The following is a 19054-nucleotide window of genomic DNA, read 5'->3' on the forward strand; positions in this document are numbered from 1 at the left end:
CAATTGAAAGTATTGATAATTAAAAATGGAGAAGCATAGAAACATATGAAATTAGTTCTACCCTGGGGAATTATGCACCTGCAGATTGTGTGCATACTCATATTGTATAATTAGGAAGAGCATGCTTAGAAGACAGCAGCTGTGGCAGAGGGAAGGAACTCCTTTGGGGTGTATAGTTTGCCTGCAAGCTTGCGGAGGGTGAGGTTAAGGCAGTAATCTGAGGATGAAGAGAAGTTAGTGCAGCCTTCCTTCTGCACTATGCAGCTCTCCGAGTGCGAGTGTGTGGTGACCAAAGTGCTGTGCTGCGCTGCATTTTGGGCATAGCAATACTCGTACTAAAAGCAGTGCAGTGTAGGAATACTATACCTTAAGGAGGGGACGTTTGTAGGCTCAGGAAGAGAAGAGTTGAGGGAGAATGCCCACAGATACAAAACAAAATATGACGACGCCTATGCTGCTTAAAACTCATTTGCTACAAGGTTTTCAAACTGAAACACAATAATAAAATCTTCTGTTGCAATGCAACAGTGTGGGCATCCAGCTGGATATAGAGAGGGGCATTTACGATAGGACGGCCCAAATCTGACTTTAGACATTTTGAGAAAGACGTTCAAAAATTATGTGGAGAAAATGTCCGTTTTTGAACCTGCAAGATGTCTATCCTTTTTTATTTTGAAAATGACCCAGTTAGATTTTTGTCCAGCTAAATGTCAAATTTTTTTCTTTTTTTTCCATTATCGAAAAAAAGGTCCAAATTAAAAATGGCCAAAACAAGCCATTTACATGTAGGAGGGACCAGCATTTTTAATAGTTTTCAGTGTTTTGGCAGATAATTCTTTGGAGTGCATAAAGCTAAAGATAACAAAAAGACAAATATCTTTGCATACAACAACCTACAGCAGATGATTTAAAGGAGTTCCAGATGAGTCAAATATTAAATGCTAATAGCATGCTCTTAACACCTTAAAACAAGTCCTTTCTCAAACACGTAATTTAGGGCCACGACAGTACAACTGGCTATGTACTGTGTTGGTTGTTACCACCAGAATATTGTTCCTTGATTTTCAGACTTCTGATCACAGAGCAGGCAGGCTAGCCTGATTAACCCTTTGCAGGATTTAGGAAAGGGATTGGGACTTGTATACTGCCTTTTTTGTAGTTTTAAAACCACACTCAAAGCAGTTTACAGGCAGGTACTTCAAGCATTTTCCCCATCTGTTCCGGAGGCTCACAATATATCTAATGTACCTGAGACAGTGGAGGATTAAGTGATTGCCCAGGGTCACAAGCTTTATAAATCAAAGCTAGAGCGTCTGACAAAGGCCTTTGCTGATGTTTTCAAGTACATATAGTATATTGAGCCAAATATATTCCTGAATGGCAGCAAGTGACTGACAAGCACCCTCAGAAATTCAAACACTCTAGGAAATCTAAAGGCAGATCCTTTGTGGGGAAAGTATAACTCACTTCTAAAGCTACTGCCTCTGCACCCAGAGGTTGAGAGATCAAATCCTAGTGCTGCTCCTTGTGACCCTGAGCAAGTCACTTGATCCTCCAGTACCCACCACTTTGAATGTCAGCTTTGAATGCGAAAACCACAAAAAGGCAGTTTACAAATTCCAATTCCCTTTCCCTTTAGCAGAATTGCCTTAGTGCCTATCTTTCCTTAGTGGCTATCAGCCCTTTAAATGTTTTGTTTTGGGGGATGGGGGATAATTTTGGTCTCTATCTTGGTTTTTGGCTTCACTGTCCATGCCACACTTTCCTCAAAAATGCCATTAGAGATGGCCTAAATAGATGTCACTATTTCTGTCCCCTTACTGTCCTAGTAGGCCACTACAACATTAAATCTAATATTGATCATCTTACAATTTTTTCTCTTTGGAGGTCTCTGTTACAATAAATCACAACTCAAAGCTTCCACATGTTTTGCATATGTGGCTGTTTTATAATAAATTTGTGGTTTATTCAAAAGCTTACTATGAAGAAAACTGAACAATAAATGCTGATCCTGCATGAGATGAAGATATAGTAGCAGAAGCAGCGTAAATCAACAACAGTTTCATCACCTAAAACCTCTCTGATTCTGTGTAATCTGAAACCACATCCTGAACCTATGTTTTCTAGAATGATCACAGAGGAAGTTGTCTGTTTTGCACATATGGCTTTTAAACATAAAAAATGAAGATGAAATTAACACACATACAACACAAGTTATGTGCAAAATAAGAGCTGGCCTGATAATCCAGAGACTGTGTGCACTTTTGGACACGGTTCTTGATCTTACAGCCAGACAAGACTAGGGAGGCTATCAAGGAACATTCAGTCTCCAACAAAACACATTCTAGCTGTTTCTCTGTAGCGACATCTACTGGTCAATACAGTATATTCATGTAGTGGGCTCAAAAGGGAGTTATGATCTGTGCCTTCACGTGACACCAGTTTGGACACCAGTTTTTTCTCTGCTTGCTCCAAACATTGACCTGCACTTAATGCTCTATTCATGTGATAGAGAAATCAGCCTTTGAGACTCTTGACAAAGGTATAGATGCCGAAACATTGTCAGTGATGAGTCTTCGCAGTGCTACTACTAATAAAGTGAACTTTGAACTTTACACCTGTGGATAGATTATGGACATCTCATCCTCACGACTACTCCATTGTGATGAAACAGCACCACCCACTGGCAGAACTGTAGGTGGAGGATCACTGCTCAACTTAGGCGAAATAGAAAATGACATGGGGATGGGTACCCACAATTACATGCAGAGCCTGTGGTGGGGACAAATTGTGTCCCCATGTCATTCTCTAACTTGGTATTCCTAAAATTGGCTAAATCCCCCTGTGCCTGAGCCAGAAGTCTGTAACTATGCTAAATACAAAAGCAATAATGGAATGAAGGTCAAAGATATCAGTATGAGCCCACCATGAATCGTGAAAACCTTTTGGCTCAGGCTAAGTCTCATAGGTGACTAGCACCAGACATGCGTCTAAATGAGAATTGCCTCATACATCATCAAATCTATGACCATCTTCTATAAACAAAATCATTCATTGTAAGTGAAAAAATGCAGGCTTGTGGTTCAGGGACAAGGGGAATATGAGGACATAACAAACAAATACCCCATCACAGACAAACCAACATCATAAATATAATTAATTATAGAAAAATGTGTGAGTGGTGATTGTAAATTACACTAGTTTAATTTTTAACCTCAAATATAATAAATACTAAAACATTTAAATTAATAAGTTAACATCTAAAAGTTGATCTAAATAATTATGAAGATCCATTAAAAGGATTGTAATGTGCAAAATTATGCTCGATGTGCAAAACTGCCCAAACCCTGAGAAACTAGTTATATACCCATGAAAAGTGCCTGTGCCAGCACCAATATAGGAATTTCTACTAAAATAGCAGCCAAATCTTTCTCATTGAAATAAAGTTATATACTCCTAAAATGTGCAAAATTCTATACCCATGAAAAGTGCCAGTGCCAGCACCAATACAGAAATTTCTAACTAAGATAGCAGCAAAATCTTTCTCATGAAATAAAATGCAGTCACTTAGATACCAATTGAATATCCAACATTCATGTGCCAATATAAAGAGTATGTGGGTATCACTCATATAACCCAACTCTGGTAACTAGTAAAACATCAATACTATACCAGTTTGCTACAAATATAAGCTAGGGCTCAGACTGTTACCAACCCCACACATTTACACATTTACACTCACATATCCACTCACACCAAAAAACATATATCATCATTCATCACCACTGTCATTCATCACCACTCGACAGAGCTCCGTTTCGTTTCTTCATCAGGAGCAGGATGCCAAATCATGTAATATGATGGCCCAGTGGAGAAAACCGACAACCAAATATCGCAGTTAGTCGGTCCAGAGTTTCTAATTCAAAATTCAAGAAGATTACTCGGAGCTAGCGTGTACAAATCAAACCACGCTGCTGAAAAAACATGGCGTCTACGGGGTTTAAGAACGCCTCGGAGAAACCAGCCGTGGAGACGCCTTCAAGCTACGTAGTGACGTAAAAGAACGGTACCCAGAAAGGGACAAACATAATAAACAAAATATGTATGTCGGGAAAAAAATTATATGAAAAAAATTTTTTTGTTGTTTGGAAGAAAGTTAATAAGGTATAAGAAAAAAAATGATTGTAAAAAATAATTGTAAAAAATAAATTAAGCTGTACCATGTAAACAACTGACCAGGCAGGTTGAAAAATTAGCAAGTGAAACATTTGTCGACATTTTCATTTAACCCTATGGGACAATATGCTTGAAGATAAAATATCCAGAAATTTTCACGAGTCAACAGGTAAGTATGTCTGTCCCCTTCAAATGTAGTGGAAATCTGTTCCAAAATACACCAACGTAATTGGGAAAAACTATGTTGATAGCACATATTGTGAGACACCATAGGGGCTGTAATTTTGCCAGTTCTTAAACAACTCCGATGTTCAATTAGGCGAGTGCGAATACATCGGGTAGTGCAGCCCACATAAATAAGTCCACAAGGACAAGAAATCACATACACTACAAAACTTGAACCACAAGAAGTCCTAGATTTCAGATTGTATGCGCGTTTGGTGGTAGGATGTACCCATTGGTTGCCAGAGAGAGACGTATCACACACAGAACATTTTCCACAGGGAACATGCTGACCCATGCCCAAAATAGGGGTAGATTTAGGTGGAAAAACCGAGGAAACTAAGTACAGTGGTGCCTCACACAACGAACTTAATTGGTTCCAGGAGCAAGTTTGTTATGTGAAACGTTCGTTATGTGAAACACGTTTTCCCATAGGAATACATGTAAAAAAAAAATAATTCGTTCTGCAGCATAAAATATGCTAAGATGACATAAAAAAGATAAATTTTTTGTTATTATTTTTATTTAGATACATCTAAAAACATACATCTCCCTGTCCTTTTACTTCCACTATCTTCCTATCCCATCTCTATTCCCTTTTGTCCCTCTCCCCATGATCAATCATCTCACCACCTCTCTCTGCCCTCACCCTCAGGGTTCAAGATTGCTTCCACTCTTTTTCCTGTTGTTCTCTCTGCCTGTCACCCTATGATTTAGCATCCCTTCTGCCCTTGTCCAATATTTCCCCTTCTCTCCCTCCCTCTCATCCCCTGCTCCAACATGTGCTTTCAGGGGCCTTCTCCCCCCTTAAGCGTCTTTTCTTCTCCACTCCACCTTTCCTCCCTCCCTGCCTCCACCTTTGTGGCGCTTTTGCACCCGACCGACAACAGAACAGGCCCGGTCGGACAAATCTCCCTGTCCTGTAGCTGCGAATCTAAATTACCTTCTTACAGCAGCTGGATTATTGAAGCTGCTGTAAGAGGTAATTTAGATTCGCGGCTACAGGGCAGGGAGGTTTGTCGGCCGGGCCTGTTGTCGGTCGATCGGGGGACCTGACCAGCTGTGCACATTCTTCGAGGCGGACCGCCCCCTCCCCCCCTCTTTCGTTCGCCATTGCCTTCTTCCTACTCGTAGACACTTCTCAATTCTTATAAAGCAAAAAAGTATTTGGCTATTAGTACTTAGCTTTTATCCGGGGCCCAGGGCAACTGATGATTAAACGCTCAACGGAGCGTCTCCGTTTCGCTCTAACTGTAGGTTCCTCGAGAGATGAAGTCTTCCTGATGTCAGCGCTGACGTCGGAGGAAGGGAGGGCTTTGCTTAAGCCCTCCCTCCGACGTCAGCGCTGACATCGGGAAGATTTCCGTTCGGCTGTGTGCTGCGACAGGGCAGGTAAGGAGAAGGAACCCCGGAAGGATGCAGCTCGGGCGACTTCGTTGTGTGAAACGAAGTCCGTTGTACGAATCACGACATAAAGTTCGTTGTGCGCAGCGTTCGCTGTGCGAGGCGTCCGTTATGCGAGGCACCACTGTATTCAGAAAGATTCCTTCCCCTGGTAAATGCAATACAGGGATTCTCCTGAAATACTGTGTGGAGTTGAAGCACATGCCAATGCGTTCTAATGCTGGCAGCCACTGCTGCTGACTGTGTAGAATGAGAAAGAACGTATATATGATTGGAAGATGTTTCTTTGTTTGTTCCTTGTAACATGAGCTCCCTGTTTGCATGTTTGGCCCTGAGGTAAGCCTTACGGATCACCCTTCTAGGGTAACCCCTGGCCACAAATTTCTTCCAAAGGGCTTGAACATTGCCTTAAAAAGGCTGTTCCAAATAGATGGAATAGCATCTATAAAATACCAGAGAAAGGGCGGGACCGCCGGAAGAGGAAGCAGCGCAGACGCAGGGCTCACAGAAGGGCCGGGACCGCCGGCAGAGGAAGCAGCAGGAGAACGGTAGGAGCTTCTCCATGATGGGGGTGGGGGAGTGGGGAGGCTGTGGGGGTGCAAGCGGTCCTTCGGGGTGGGGGTGCGATCGGTCCTGCGGGGGGGGGGGGGTGATTTGGACGTCGGGGGGGGATGGTGCGAGCGGTCCTGCGGGGTGAATCAGACGTCGGGGGGGGGAACTATGTAAAAAAAAATTTATATAGCGCACTCACGCGTATAACGCACAAGGTTATGCACGGTTTGTAAAATCGTGTATAACGCACATATTATATGCGTGAAAATACGGTAAATAAACAAATCAAATAAAAGTTTCCACCTTGCACAGTAATGCAGATCCTTCGAGAAATCCAAACAAAAATTGTGGTCGTAGCCACCCAGTTTCTCCATTTGTCTTCCAAGTTTCACTGGCTTTCTCAAGTCAAACAGTGTGTCATGCACACAAGCAATTTCTCCTGCAGGCAGAAACAAACAAACAAACAAAAAAAATCAGTGCTAACTTCTTTGTCACACATGAATTAAACAACTACTACCTTTATCACTGATCTTTACAAAAGAAATGTGGCATGCTATCTCAGATAATTACTGTAATGCAGCACAATGAGTCATATATCTGACCAGCACAAAATCTGAAGGTCTCTCTAAGTGATTCATTTTTAGTTTGTGTTGTACAACTTGTCCATTCCCACAAATAATTTGTGAATAATATCAAAATTTGATGACAGAGACATATGCCTATATATAATCTTTTTAAATGATGGATGATTATCACTGAAAAAGGTTATATATTTTAGTTTTAATTCCACAGGATATTATTACAAAATAGTAAGAGTCTCATAAAAGGATTTCAACTAATATGTATTTCAACAACAAAATCTAAATAAAAGGTTTTTGAAGAACTGTATTAAAACGTATAAGAGATAAAATGGATAAAAGTGTCTTCATTCAAGTTTCATAAATAAGTCCTTCAGCATGCATTCCAACAAATGTTTTTTGGTACCTCACTGATTATTTTGAAACAAAGTCTCACACAAAACACCCTACTATGTAGCTGCCAAATTACACCCCTACATGTCCAACTGCTCCGAATCAGAAAAGCAACTCAGCATTTCCCCTTCAACTGGAAACTGCATGTAAAATCTCCTACAGCCACTTCCTCCCTAAGCTATGGAATCATGTGCTCATGCAAATCAGATCCCTGGACTCCCTGATGACCTTCCGGAAGGCAGTAAAGACCTTCTTCCTCTTCTGCTAACTGCTTTGGACCAGAAATGAGTTACGAGGAACTGTGACAAAGATGTCCACAAGCTCTACAGACAGACATATGAACAGCTATATGGACAAGATTACACCACTGCTTGGCTCCCTTCTATATGCCTCCAGTATACTTTTCAGCCCATGCCCTGCTATGCTCCCTATGTTACCCAAGTCCCCTCCCCCTATACTATGTATGCCCTTTGTCCCTCCTAGTTTTCTCTTGTACATGACAACATGTTAGCCTCACCTTGTACTTAGATCCATTTCTCCTTGATGATAATTTGTTAGCCTTGAATATTGTACTTAGATGCTCTCTGTTCTCTGTAACCCCACTCTCTGAATCTGTGTTTGTTCTACTGTTACCTGCTGTGAGCTTTCTGGGAGGGCGGGAAAAAAATATTAAAGACTACACTTAATGCACAAAGGCAGACACAAAGTGGATTGGAAGATCAACTTAACTATTGTAGCAGCGGGCTGAGAACCAGGGAAGGGCAGAGAGTAGCCTAACAGCCAGAGCAAGGGGCTGGGAACCAGATGGCTGGGGTTTAAATCCCATGGCAGCTGCTTGTGACCTTGGACCAAGTCACTTAACCCTTCATTGCCTTAGGATGGCCAAGGGTGGCGCTGATAATCTCACTCTGCTTAGGGCCTGCCATAGAAACAGTCATGGTTTTGGCAGCCCCAAAAAAGCTACAGCCTGGTACATGTGCACAGCAGAGAGAACCAGGGAAGCCCAATTCAAATCCTATGTATGTGACTCCTTGTGATCTTGGACAAATCACTTAACCCACTATTGCCTCAAGCGCAGACTGTAAGCCCTCAGGGGATAGAAAAATTCCTCCTACAAGTATACTAGCATGTCATGGATACTGAGCTAGAACATAAGAACCAATGGTCCTTCTAGTCCATTTTCCTGTTTCCAACAGGGCCAATCCAGGTACCTGGCAGAAACCCAAATAGTAATAACATTTCATGCTACTGATCAGGCCAAGCAGCGGCTTCCCCTGTGTCTGTCAATAGCTACAACCGAAAAAAGGCCTAAGCCAAATCCAAAATCCCCTATAAAGACAGTTTTTATGCAGATTACTTAAAAGATGCTGCTATTATATATCCTGCAATATCTCCTTGACAAAGGCTTTGGCAAAATATGACCACTGTTGGAGCTCCTCATACATTACAACTTGCTTTGAGTATTTCTCATGTCTATAATTGAATTTATGTTCATCTGTATGAGCTAAATATATCCTTACATACAGTAGTTCTATAGAAGATTTTGAAAGAATTAGCTGAGATAGTCTGAAAAGAGTTTGAGTGCACGGTGAAGAACTTCTCATGCAAAATGATTCCTTGTGTTGAAATTACATCCAACAAGGTTGGGATTTTTTACCCCATAATTTTGGGGACATCCGCAAAACTAATAAGACAACATTTTTACATTGCTCCCTTCATACAAGTATTTTGATAAAATTCTTCTATAAGACCATATTTTGTAAGGGTTATCTTTGAAATATTAGTTGAAATGCTTCCACAGTACATTTTCTTTCTACTAGATCAGTTTAATGTACACAGGGGGCAATTCTATAACAGGATAACTAGACCAGTGGTCTCTGAATGTGCAGCCCTCAAAGTTCACTACTGTGGCCCTCAAACAGTTGGCTGAAATGTTCTTCAAATCCTGTAAATATGTCATTTTCTTTTTTTTTTCCAATTCTTTATTCATTTTTAAAAAATTTACAATAAGTGTAACAGCATTTATAACATTTTAAACTCAAATACAACACTAAATATTCTGTTAAAATCCATATCAGAATTTATCCCCCCTCCCCTCCAATCAATAACATTCTTTAAATTCAAGAAAACCTCATTCCTATATACCTTAAATATGTAAATATGTCATTTCAATCTTGCAATTATATATCAAGTGGGCAAACAATCTTTTAAGTGTGTTACTTAGGCGTCTCATTTATGGAATTTGCTACTGTTGACAATCCAAAATAAAGTAATTTTTAAAATATATCCTTGAAGTGTTATAGAACCAAAATAAATATTAATTTTAATGGTTAATCCGCCGCCTGAATAAGCACGTCAAGGTGATTTACAAAATTAGTAGTATGTGTAAGCTTGAAGTCTTTTGGTGACCCTCAGAGCTTTCTCATAGTCACACATGAAAAAGGTTGGAGACCATTGACCTAGACCAGGGGTGCCCACACTTTTTGGGCTTGCGAGCTACTTTTAAAATGACCAAGTCAAAATGATCTACCAACAATAAAATAAAAAAAAAACAACACAAAGCATACTATACGTATAGAAAATGTTAATTATCATTCCTATTCCAGGGTTTTCCAAGGAGGTCAAAGCAGATGACTCTATGCATTATCACCTCATTAACAACCATACAAAAATAGACAAATATACCCCCTCCCTTTTTACTAAACCACGATAGCAGTTTTTAGAGTGCAGGGAGCTGCGCTGAATGCCCAGCGCTGCTCTCGACGCTCATAGGCTCCCTGCGCTAAAAAACTCTATTGCGGTTTAGTAAAAGGGGATCTTAGTGTAAAATATAGACAGCAGATATAAATTCAGACACATTTTGATCACTAAATTTAAAATAAAACTTTTTCCTACCTTGTCTGGCGATTTCATGAGTCTCTGGTTGCACTTTCTTCTTCTGACTGTGCATCCAATCTTTCTTCCCTTCTTTCAGCTTGTATGCTTCCTCTTCTCCAGACCTCGTTCCCTCTCCCAACTTTTCCTTCCTCTCTCCCTGCCCTTTCTTTCTCTCTGCCTCCCTTTCTTTTTTTTCTGTTTCTCTTCTTTCCTTCTGTCTCCCTGCCTGCCCTTTTTCTTTCTTTCTCACTGCCCTCCCCTAAGCCACTGCCATCGGGGACCAGGACCCAAACCGCCACCAATAACAGGCCCGAAAGCCGACAACGCCCCAAGCTCTCCCTGCTTCGGCCGACCAGCATTCCTCTCCCCGACGTCAATTCTGCCGTCGGGGAGAGGAAGGCTGATTGGCCCAAGATTGCGATCGACCTATTGGGGGAAATGCTGTGGGGTCCTGCCTTCGCGGAAACAGAAAGTAGGCAGGACCCGGCAGGAAGAAGAACAAATGCTTCACTAACCTGTCTCCTGCATTAGCCCGTAGCGAACGCTTGCTTCAGGGCTCTCAACATGTGCGTGTCGGCTTCCCTTCTCCCCCCCCCCGGACATAACTTCCGGTTTCGGAGGGAAGAGAAGGGAAGCCGGCACGCACACATTAGAGCCACGGAGCATAAGTTCGCTACGGACTGAAATCTCCAAGCCGGTTTTTTTTGTTTTTTTTTTAATGTTCAGCAGCGGCGGCAGCAGCAGATGACAGCTGGGCGGACCGCCCAGCTAATAGGCCCTAGAGAGAACACTTGAGAGGAAGGCTGATTGGCCCGGTAGATCAGGATGGCAACACGAGTCTATCACGGAGCCCGGGATGGGCTCCGCGATCGACTCACGTTGCCTTCCTGAGCTACTGGTCGATCGCGATCGACGTGTTGGGCACCCCTGACCTAGACTATCAAGTAACTATTTTATAAAAGCGACATAAGCTCTGGGTAAAATTATCTCAGGGAAAGCAAGTGTTTGCTCTGAATAACTACATGAGAAAGTTTCATACCCCTCAGCCCTTTCTCTTCTGCACAAATCCAACAGACCACTAAAGCCTGTTTTGTCTTTCTCTATATTACCACCAAAATCCGACCTTTCCTTTCTGAGCACACTACCAAAACCCTTATCCACAACATTATCACCTCTTGCCTAGATTACTACAACTTGCTTCTCACAGGTCCCGGTCCTCTCCTAAAGGCATGTCTGGGGAGCCATTCCAGGAGGCCAGACCCACGTGGAGGGAGGCAGGACAGACCTGTGGGGGTGGTGGACTAGGCGTGTGTGGAGGTCCATCAGGGTGAAGGGCTGGGGAGGAGCAGCCTGCCCAAAGATTCAGTGCATTGGTCAGAGAGTGGATAGGTGGCCGAGTTGCGGGCGCTCTATGTGGTTTCTATGGCAATTGTTTCAGCTTCGCCGTGTGCGACGCCTGAATCTGTCCACGTCCCACGCTGCGCGCTCCCGCTGATGGCGGCGGCGGAGTGAGAGGAGCGGAGGCCGCTCGAGACATCACAATGGCCGGACTCAAGCATCTGTCCAGGTGAGGGAGGGGGAGGGGATAGGAAACTGCCCCCTGTCCTGAAATACAGCCGAGCGCGATACGTTCCCCTCCCCCCGAGGGGGGCCACGAAAGAGAGTGGCAGGGCCGCTTCATTCCTGGATTGAGAACTGTTGCTTTAGATATCCCGAATGAATATGGCAGTGGCAGGTATGCAAATCTCTCTCCTGCATATTCATTCAGGATATCTTGAGAGAGAAATTGGTCCTGGGGTGGGGTACAAGAGAAAGGGTAAAAATGGAAGAGAAGCTGGGTGGGGGTGAAATATAGAGACAGGAAGAATGGCCTTGGAGGCAATGGAAGGAAGGAGAGATAGGAATGGAGCTGGCACTGAAAGGATGATAAATGCAGTGAAGGATCGATGAAAGCCAAAAGGGTACAGAGGACTAAGAAAATGGTGATGGCCGGGGGCCAATAGAAGAAAGAATGAAAGACATAAAGACAGACAGGGGTCAGGGAGAGAAACAGAAAGAAAGAAAGAAAGACAGGGCAGGGAGAGAAACAGAAAGAAAGATAGACAGAGGGAGGGAGAGAGACAGAAAGAAAGAAAGATACACAACGGGAGGGAGAGAGACAGAAAAAAAGAAAGAAAGACAGTGGGAGGGAGAGAGACAGAAAGAAAGAAAGACAGCAGGAGGGAGAGAGACAGAAAGAAAGAAAGACAGCAGGAGGGAGAGAGACAGAAAGAAAGAAAGACAGCAGGAGGGAGAGAGACAGAAAGAAAGAGAAATTCTACACATCTATTCTAGCACCCGTTAATGTAACGGGCTTAAACACTAGTAAGATTATATTGTGTGTATATGAAAAATGGATGGAAGAAATTGCATTACACTTAGTACTATTATTATATGGTTGGAGTCAGGGGCAGAGTTTGAGCAGGTCTGGGACGGAGCTATTTGGATGGTATTTATTAGGCTTAGGAGATTCTTGGCTTGAAAAGGTTGATAAACACTGCTGTAACCTGCCTTGAAAGGTTTCTCCATCAAGTACAAGGGGGCACTCGGAGAAACTGAAAGGGGACAGGTTTAGAACCAATGCCAGGAAGTTCTTCTTCACCCAGAGAGTGGTGGACACGTGGGACGCACTCCCGGAGGTTGTGATAGGGCAGAAGACACTACAGGGATTCAAAGAAGGTTTGGATAAATTCCTGAAGGATAAGGGGATTGAGGGGTACGGGCAGAAGTAGTGATAGGTTATAGGATGAGGCAGGGACCACTTGACAGGTCATGGACCTGATGGGCCGCCGCGGGTGCGGACTGCTGGGCGCGATGGACCTCTGGTCTGACCCAGTGGAGGCAACTTCTTATGTTCTTATGTTCTTAGGTCTTCCACTAAACCATCTTTCTCCTCTTCAATCCACTCAAAATTCTGCTGCATGTCTTATATTGCGTCAGTGTCATTATACTCACATTACCCCCTCTCCTCAAGGCACTTCACTGGCTCCCTATCCATTTCTGCACATAGTTCAAACTCCTCTTATGGACTTACAAGTGCATTCACTCTGCAGATCCTCAGTATCTCTCCTCTCTCCTTAAGCAATATACCCTCCCCATCTGCCCATATGTATCATGTTATGTCCGTATCTTAACTGTGAATTTGTTCCCCCTATTTTACATTTTTATAAAACTTTTAAATACAGTGGTACCTTGGATTACGAGCATAATCCGTTCCAGGAGCATGCTCGTAATCCAAAATGCTCGTATATCAAAGCAAGTTTCCCCATAGGAAGTAAGGGAAACTTGCTTTGATATGTTCCCCCCCCCCCCCCCCCGAGGAAAGCAGCGCTGCTCCCCCCCCCCACGAGAACCGGCATTGCTCCCCCGAAGGCCCCCCCGTGAACCGGCACCCTCCTCCCGCGATCCGGCACCCCCCCCCCCCGCCGCCATCGGGCACCCCCCCCCGCCGCGACCTGAGGTCCTCCCAACCCACCCGAACTCTCTTCTTACTTTTCTGTAGCCTCCGCAGCGGTACCGGCATCAGCATGTCCTGTGCATGCCGGTGCCTGAAGATCTGCTTCCTGTGCTGGGCCTGAGAGTTCACGTTCGACGTGAGAGTTCACGTTCAACGTGAATTCTCAGGCCCAGCACAGGAAGCAGAGCTTCAGGCACCGGCACCACGCACAGGACATGCTGGTGCCAGTGCCGCTGCGGAGGCTACAGAAAGTAAGAAGAGGGTTCGGGTGGGTTGGGGGGACCTCAGGTCGCGGCAGGGGGGGTGCCCGATGGCGGCGGGGGGGGTGCCGGATCGTGGGGGGGAGGGTGCCGGTTCGCAGGGGGGGCGCTCGCAAATCGAAGCGCGCTCAGTTTCCGAGGCGTCGATTTTGCGAATGTTTTGCTCGTCTTGCAAAACACTCGCAAACCGGTGCACTTGTAAACCGAGGTACCACTGTACTTTGTATAAAATGGAAACCGCTTTGTTAATAAAAACGGTATATCAAGACCTAAATAAACTTGAAACACTCCTTCCCGGAAACTCCGTTCATTGGGTAAGTATCTCTTATCTGTACCCTTCTCCTCTACTGTCAACTCCAGACTCCTTCCCTTCTATCTTGCTGCACATTACGCCTGGAACAGACTGCCTGAGTGAGTACTTCAAGCTCAGTCTCTGGCAGTATTCAAATCTACTAGGCTAAAAGCCCACTTTTTTGAGGCTGCTTTTAACTCCTAATTCCCACTCACTTGTAAAGTAACCATGTCTGTTTTATCATTCCCTCTGTAATTCCCTGTTTTAAATAGACTGTAAGCTCTATTGGACAGGGATTGTCTCTTACATGTCAATGTACACAGCTGCATACATCTAGCAGTGCTATAGAAATAATAAATAGTAGTTCCTTGATGCCAGCAGCAACAAGATTAATCTGCTGCAGTAACAGTAAGATGCTTGAGCAATTTGGCATGGGATAAAAGGACATTACAGATGGTAGGAGTCTGATCAGCAAACAAGATTCTGGTTGCCATATCAGAAACAGACAAGACTCTAATTGGGTCATTTAACAAGGTTTCATTTAAATTCAAAAGCAGCTTCTGTAGTATGTTAAGCACTGAATTCGGTGACGGGACTAAAGTGCACGCGGGACTAAATTGCAGAACATAAATGTGTTAACACTTCTGTATTCACTCAGCAGGTGCAAATGTAGAGCAGCATGATTCACAACGTACATCCAGGGTGCTGGGTGCAGTGCCTGATAGGGGGAGGGAGAGAAGGAAGGGTCCTGGGTGCAGTGCCTGACAGGGGGAAGGAGGGAAGGAAGGGTGCTGGTGCAGAGCATGACAGGGAGGGAAGAGAGCTGGGTGCAGTGCCTGATAGGGGGAGGGAGGGAAGGAAGGGTGCTGGGTGCAGTACCTGACAGGGGGAGGGAGGGAAGGAAGGGTCCTGGGTGCAGTGCCTGACAGGGGGAGGGAGGGAAGGAAGAGTTTTGGGTGCAGAGCATGACAGGGGAGGGAGAGAAGGGTGCTGGGTGCAGTGCCTGACAGGGGAGGGAGGGAAGGGGGCTGGGTGCAGAGGCAAGTCACTTGAATATTAAACCACCCGACTTATATTCAAGTCAACCATTTTTCCTCCTTTTTGGGGGAGAAAGGGGGTCTCGACTTATATTAGAGTATATACGGTATGTCACAGTTACTTTACCATCCAAAAAACCTGCAACCGAGTCTCAAAGAATATATCTAATTCTTGCAAATTTCACTAAACATTTACAAGGGTAGCACAACTGAAATGTTGCGCCCAGAGCCAAAACTCACCGACGTAAAAGCAAGAAAAAGCTTCCTTCTGTTCTGTGTCCATTTAGATACAACTGGAGAATATCGAGTCCTTACCCCCTAAAAAATTACAGTCTACTTTCTTAAAGAATAAATGCATTAAGATACAGCATATCTTAATGTGCCATGTAATCACGTAGGCTGGAGATTCACTTCTATATGCCATGTGAGAAGATGAGTCTTTTCCCTCTGTGGTATCTTTCCATGATCAATGCATTTTTTTCTTCTTTTCAAGGCCTAATTATTGTTCTTGCAAACAGTAAGAGTTATTTTGAGGACTTGTATTTTTAGATTTAAAGAACTTAAGTTATGTAAGCAACTTCCTTGGGAATAGTATCAGAATTACACCACAGAACGATTCTTTATTAAGCTCTTGCTGTTCGCCAACTTGAGTCAATTACATCCAGGATAAATGAGGACATTCTAAAAAAATAGCTTGCTCAAAAGAGAAAGGAGATAAGACTTGTATACTGCCTTTTTGTGGTTACACATTCAAAGCAATTTACATATACTGAACCTGGGGCAATATAGGATTATGTGACTTGCCCAGAGTCACAAGGAGCAGCGCTGGGCTTGATCCCACAACCTCAGGGTACTGGGGCAGCGGTTCATAGACAAAATCGCGCGAGACAACGGCGCGCAGACAACTGAGCGCAAGGTTGACGGCGTGCCGAAGAAAAACACTATTTTAAAGGGCTCCGACGGGGGGTGTTGGTGGGGAACCCCCCTATTTTACTTAACAGACATCGCGCTGGTGTTGTGGGGGGTTGTAACCCCCCCTCATTATACTTGAAACCGAACTTTTTGCCTGCTTTTTAGAGAAAAAGTTCAGTTTTAAGTATAATGAGGGGGATTACAACCCCCCAAACCCCCCACAACGCCAGCGCAATGTCTGTTAAGTAAAGTGGGGGGGTTCCCCCCCCACATCCCCCGTCGGAGCCCTTTAAAATAGTGTTTTTCTTCGGCGCACTGTCAACCTTGCGCTCAGTTGTCTGCGCGCCGTTGTCTAGCGCGATTTAGTCCCGTCACCAGGGCAGCAGCTCTACCACTACTCCTCACCTCAGTCAAGAAACTTAAAGCAAAGCGGCTTAAAATATTTCAAACAAGTCTGAAAGATACATTTTTAATTTATAGGTATTGTATATTTACATTACATTAGAGATTTTTATTCCGCCATTACCTTGCGGTTCAAGGCGGATTACAAAAGAGCTATAGAAGGCGGGTTACAAAAGAAGATCATTGGTTATTTCTAGTGAAGGTAAAGAGTAGATCAGGTAGTATCGGTGAGTCAGGAAGAAGATGGGAAGAAGGAAGGTACTCGTGGTGTTAAGACTTTTTCAGGGATTTCTTGAAGAGTATAGTTTTTATTTCTTTTCTGAACATCTTGTAGTCTGGGGTTGTTATCAGTAGATTGGAGATTTGGTTATCTAGTTTTGCTGCTTGAGTGGCTAGGAGGCCGTCGTAAAGTTTTTTTTCGTTTAACTTCTTTGATTGGAGGGTGTGTGAATGGGGTGTGCGTTTTTCTATGTCTGGTTGAGGTAGTATGGATGAGTCGGTTGTTCAGGTAGGTTGGGCTGTCTCCGTTTATAGTTTTAAATAGTATACAGTAGAATTTAAATAGTATTATGCATATTTTCAAAAACTGCACAATATACGATGCAGTGCCCCTGCACACTCAAAACTAATCTAAGGAAATTGCTCTCTGATCTATGCCCCCCCCAAAAAAAAAAAAAAACAAGCAAACAGCATTTTAAATGTAAGAAACAATACCAAGGGGATGAGGAGAATAGGAAAGAGTAAAAGAAAAAAAAAAAAAAGATGGACTATGAAGTCAAAAATACCTTCTGGCCAGCAGGCGGGGAAAGGACTAAATTGAAAGATTAGAGGGGAGCTCGATGATTATAATTAATGATCCTAAAGGGTCCCATTTTACACATTCTTCAATCATTTTATATAAGGGTCTGGGAGAGATTCCAATCAGGTAAAAAAAAATAAAAAAAATACCCTAGGTATGAAGGAAAACAAAACCGTTTTAAAAATACATCTTCAGCACAAAACAAGTTTCACATTACACCGATCACTAACTCAGCACTCTGAGCAGTTCACCATCTTTTCCATCCTTATGCAAGACTGTTCAAAGATGTAGCAACTCGATCTCAAAGTTACATAACTATTATTTGAATGGAACCCAGCCAATTAAAGAGCTGCCTTTCTATTGCCCAATCTAAGTACGATAATATAGCTTTTGCTTTGAGACATTTGAGACAATTTGCGTATTATCATCATTGAATATATCATCATTGCCAGCACTTCACACCCTTGACAATGCAAGAGGCTTTTAATGCTCCATATCAAGTCATAACACTTCTGCAACTAAAAAAGGGGCAACTGCCAGATATTTGCAGGAAAACTTGATCTTGGGAGACATGCAGGTGGCATGGGGAGTCCTGGTGTGGAAACTAGATGGAAATCTCTTAATAAGAGCATAAGAACATAAGAATTGCCATCTCCGGATCAGACCCTGGGTCCATCAAGTCCGGTGATCCGCCCACGCAGAGACCCCGCCAGGTGTACCCTGGCATAGTTTTAGTCCCCATATCACTGTATGCTTCTCAAGGAAGATGTGCATCTAATTTACCCTTACCCGTATCACTCTATGCCACTCTTAAGGAGATGTGCATCTAGTTTACCCTTAAATCCTAGAACGGTGGATTCTGCAATTACTTCCTCTGGGAAAGCATTTGTTAAAGCTGAGGTCTAAACGGGAAGAGCTTCCTAAACTCGCTCCCGAACCCCAGTTCCTGAAAATCATTTAGCTACAGACAAGACTGCCTAGATGTGTCACTGTAACTACACAGCCTTCTACATAGGCACATTTCAAAGCATTTTTTTTTTTTTTTAACCGCAGGTACTAAAAAGCGCGCAATCACAGATCAGCTTACAATAAGAGGTAATCCTGGCCTTTCTAACGGGCTTGGAGAACTCTACTTTTAAAAGTTGGGCATTGCAGGGCTTTCAGAAATTAGAACATGTTCTAGATGAGAAAGGGGCTCTTCTAGCATTTGAGCAGATAAGTCAACAAAGGGGACTTAGATGGGGAGATTTGTTCACTCATTGGCAACTGAAAAATTATATTAATTCTCTCAATCAACAATCACTAGGATTAAAGACAGGAGAGCATCCCCGGATGTTCTTTGATGACATTTCAGAATTGACCATATCCATATCAGGGTTGTATAGGATGTTATACTCCCTGGAAACAGGGGAAGATATGAATGTGATTAAGTAGCGATGGGAATAAAACTTAGGGACAGCTCTAGGATCATGGGATATGCTTCAAAGCAAACCTCAGAGAATGTTATTTCAGAGTTTTACATAGAGCTGCTTATACCGAGGTTCAGCTTTATAAGGCAGAGGAGTAGCTTCACCACTATGTGGGAAATGCAGAGCTAAAGAGAACACTTTTCATACACGTATTCTGGGATTGTGTTGCGATTCAGCATTCTGGA

At 43.4% G+C, this 19054-nt stretch overlaps 1 protein-coding gene across 4 annotated transcripts in view; it reads right to left on the bottom strand.

Moving 5' to 3' along the window:
• GALM (galactose mutarotase) overlaps nucleotides 1–19054 on the bottom strand; it is a 97726-nt gene that overhangs the window by 45342 nt on the left and 33330 nt on the right. For all 4 annotated transcript variants that reach the window (XM_033938155.1, XM_033938156.1, XM_033938158.1 and 1 more), the window contains exon 5: nucleotides 6658–6793. In XM_033938155.1, the coding sequence (XP_033794046.1) occupies nucleotides 6658–6793 (136 nt within the window). The remainder of the gene's footprint in view (nucleotides 1–6657; nucleotides 6794–19054) is intronic.

This window comes from Geotrypetes seraphini, chromosome 3 (assembly GCF_902459505.1).
Source record: "Geotrypetes seraphini chromosome 3, aGeoSer1.1, whole genome shotgun sequence".
Classification (NCBI taxonomy): domain Eukaryota; kingdom Metazoa; phylum Chordata; class Amphibia; order Gymnophiona; family Dermophiidae; genus Geotrypetes; species Geotrypetes seraphini.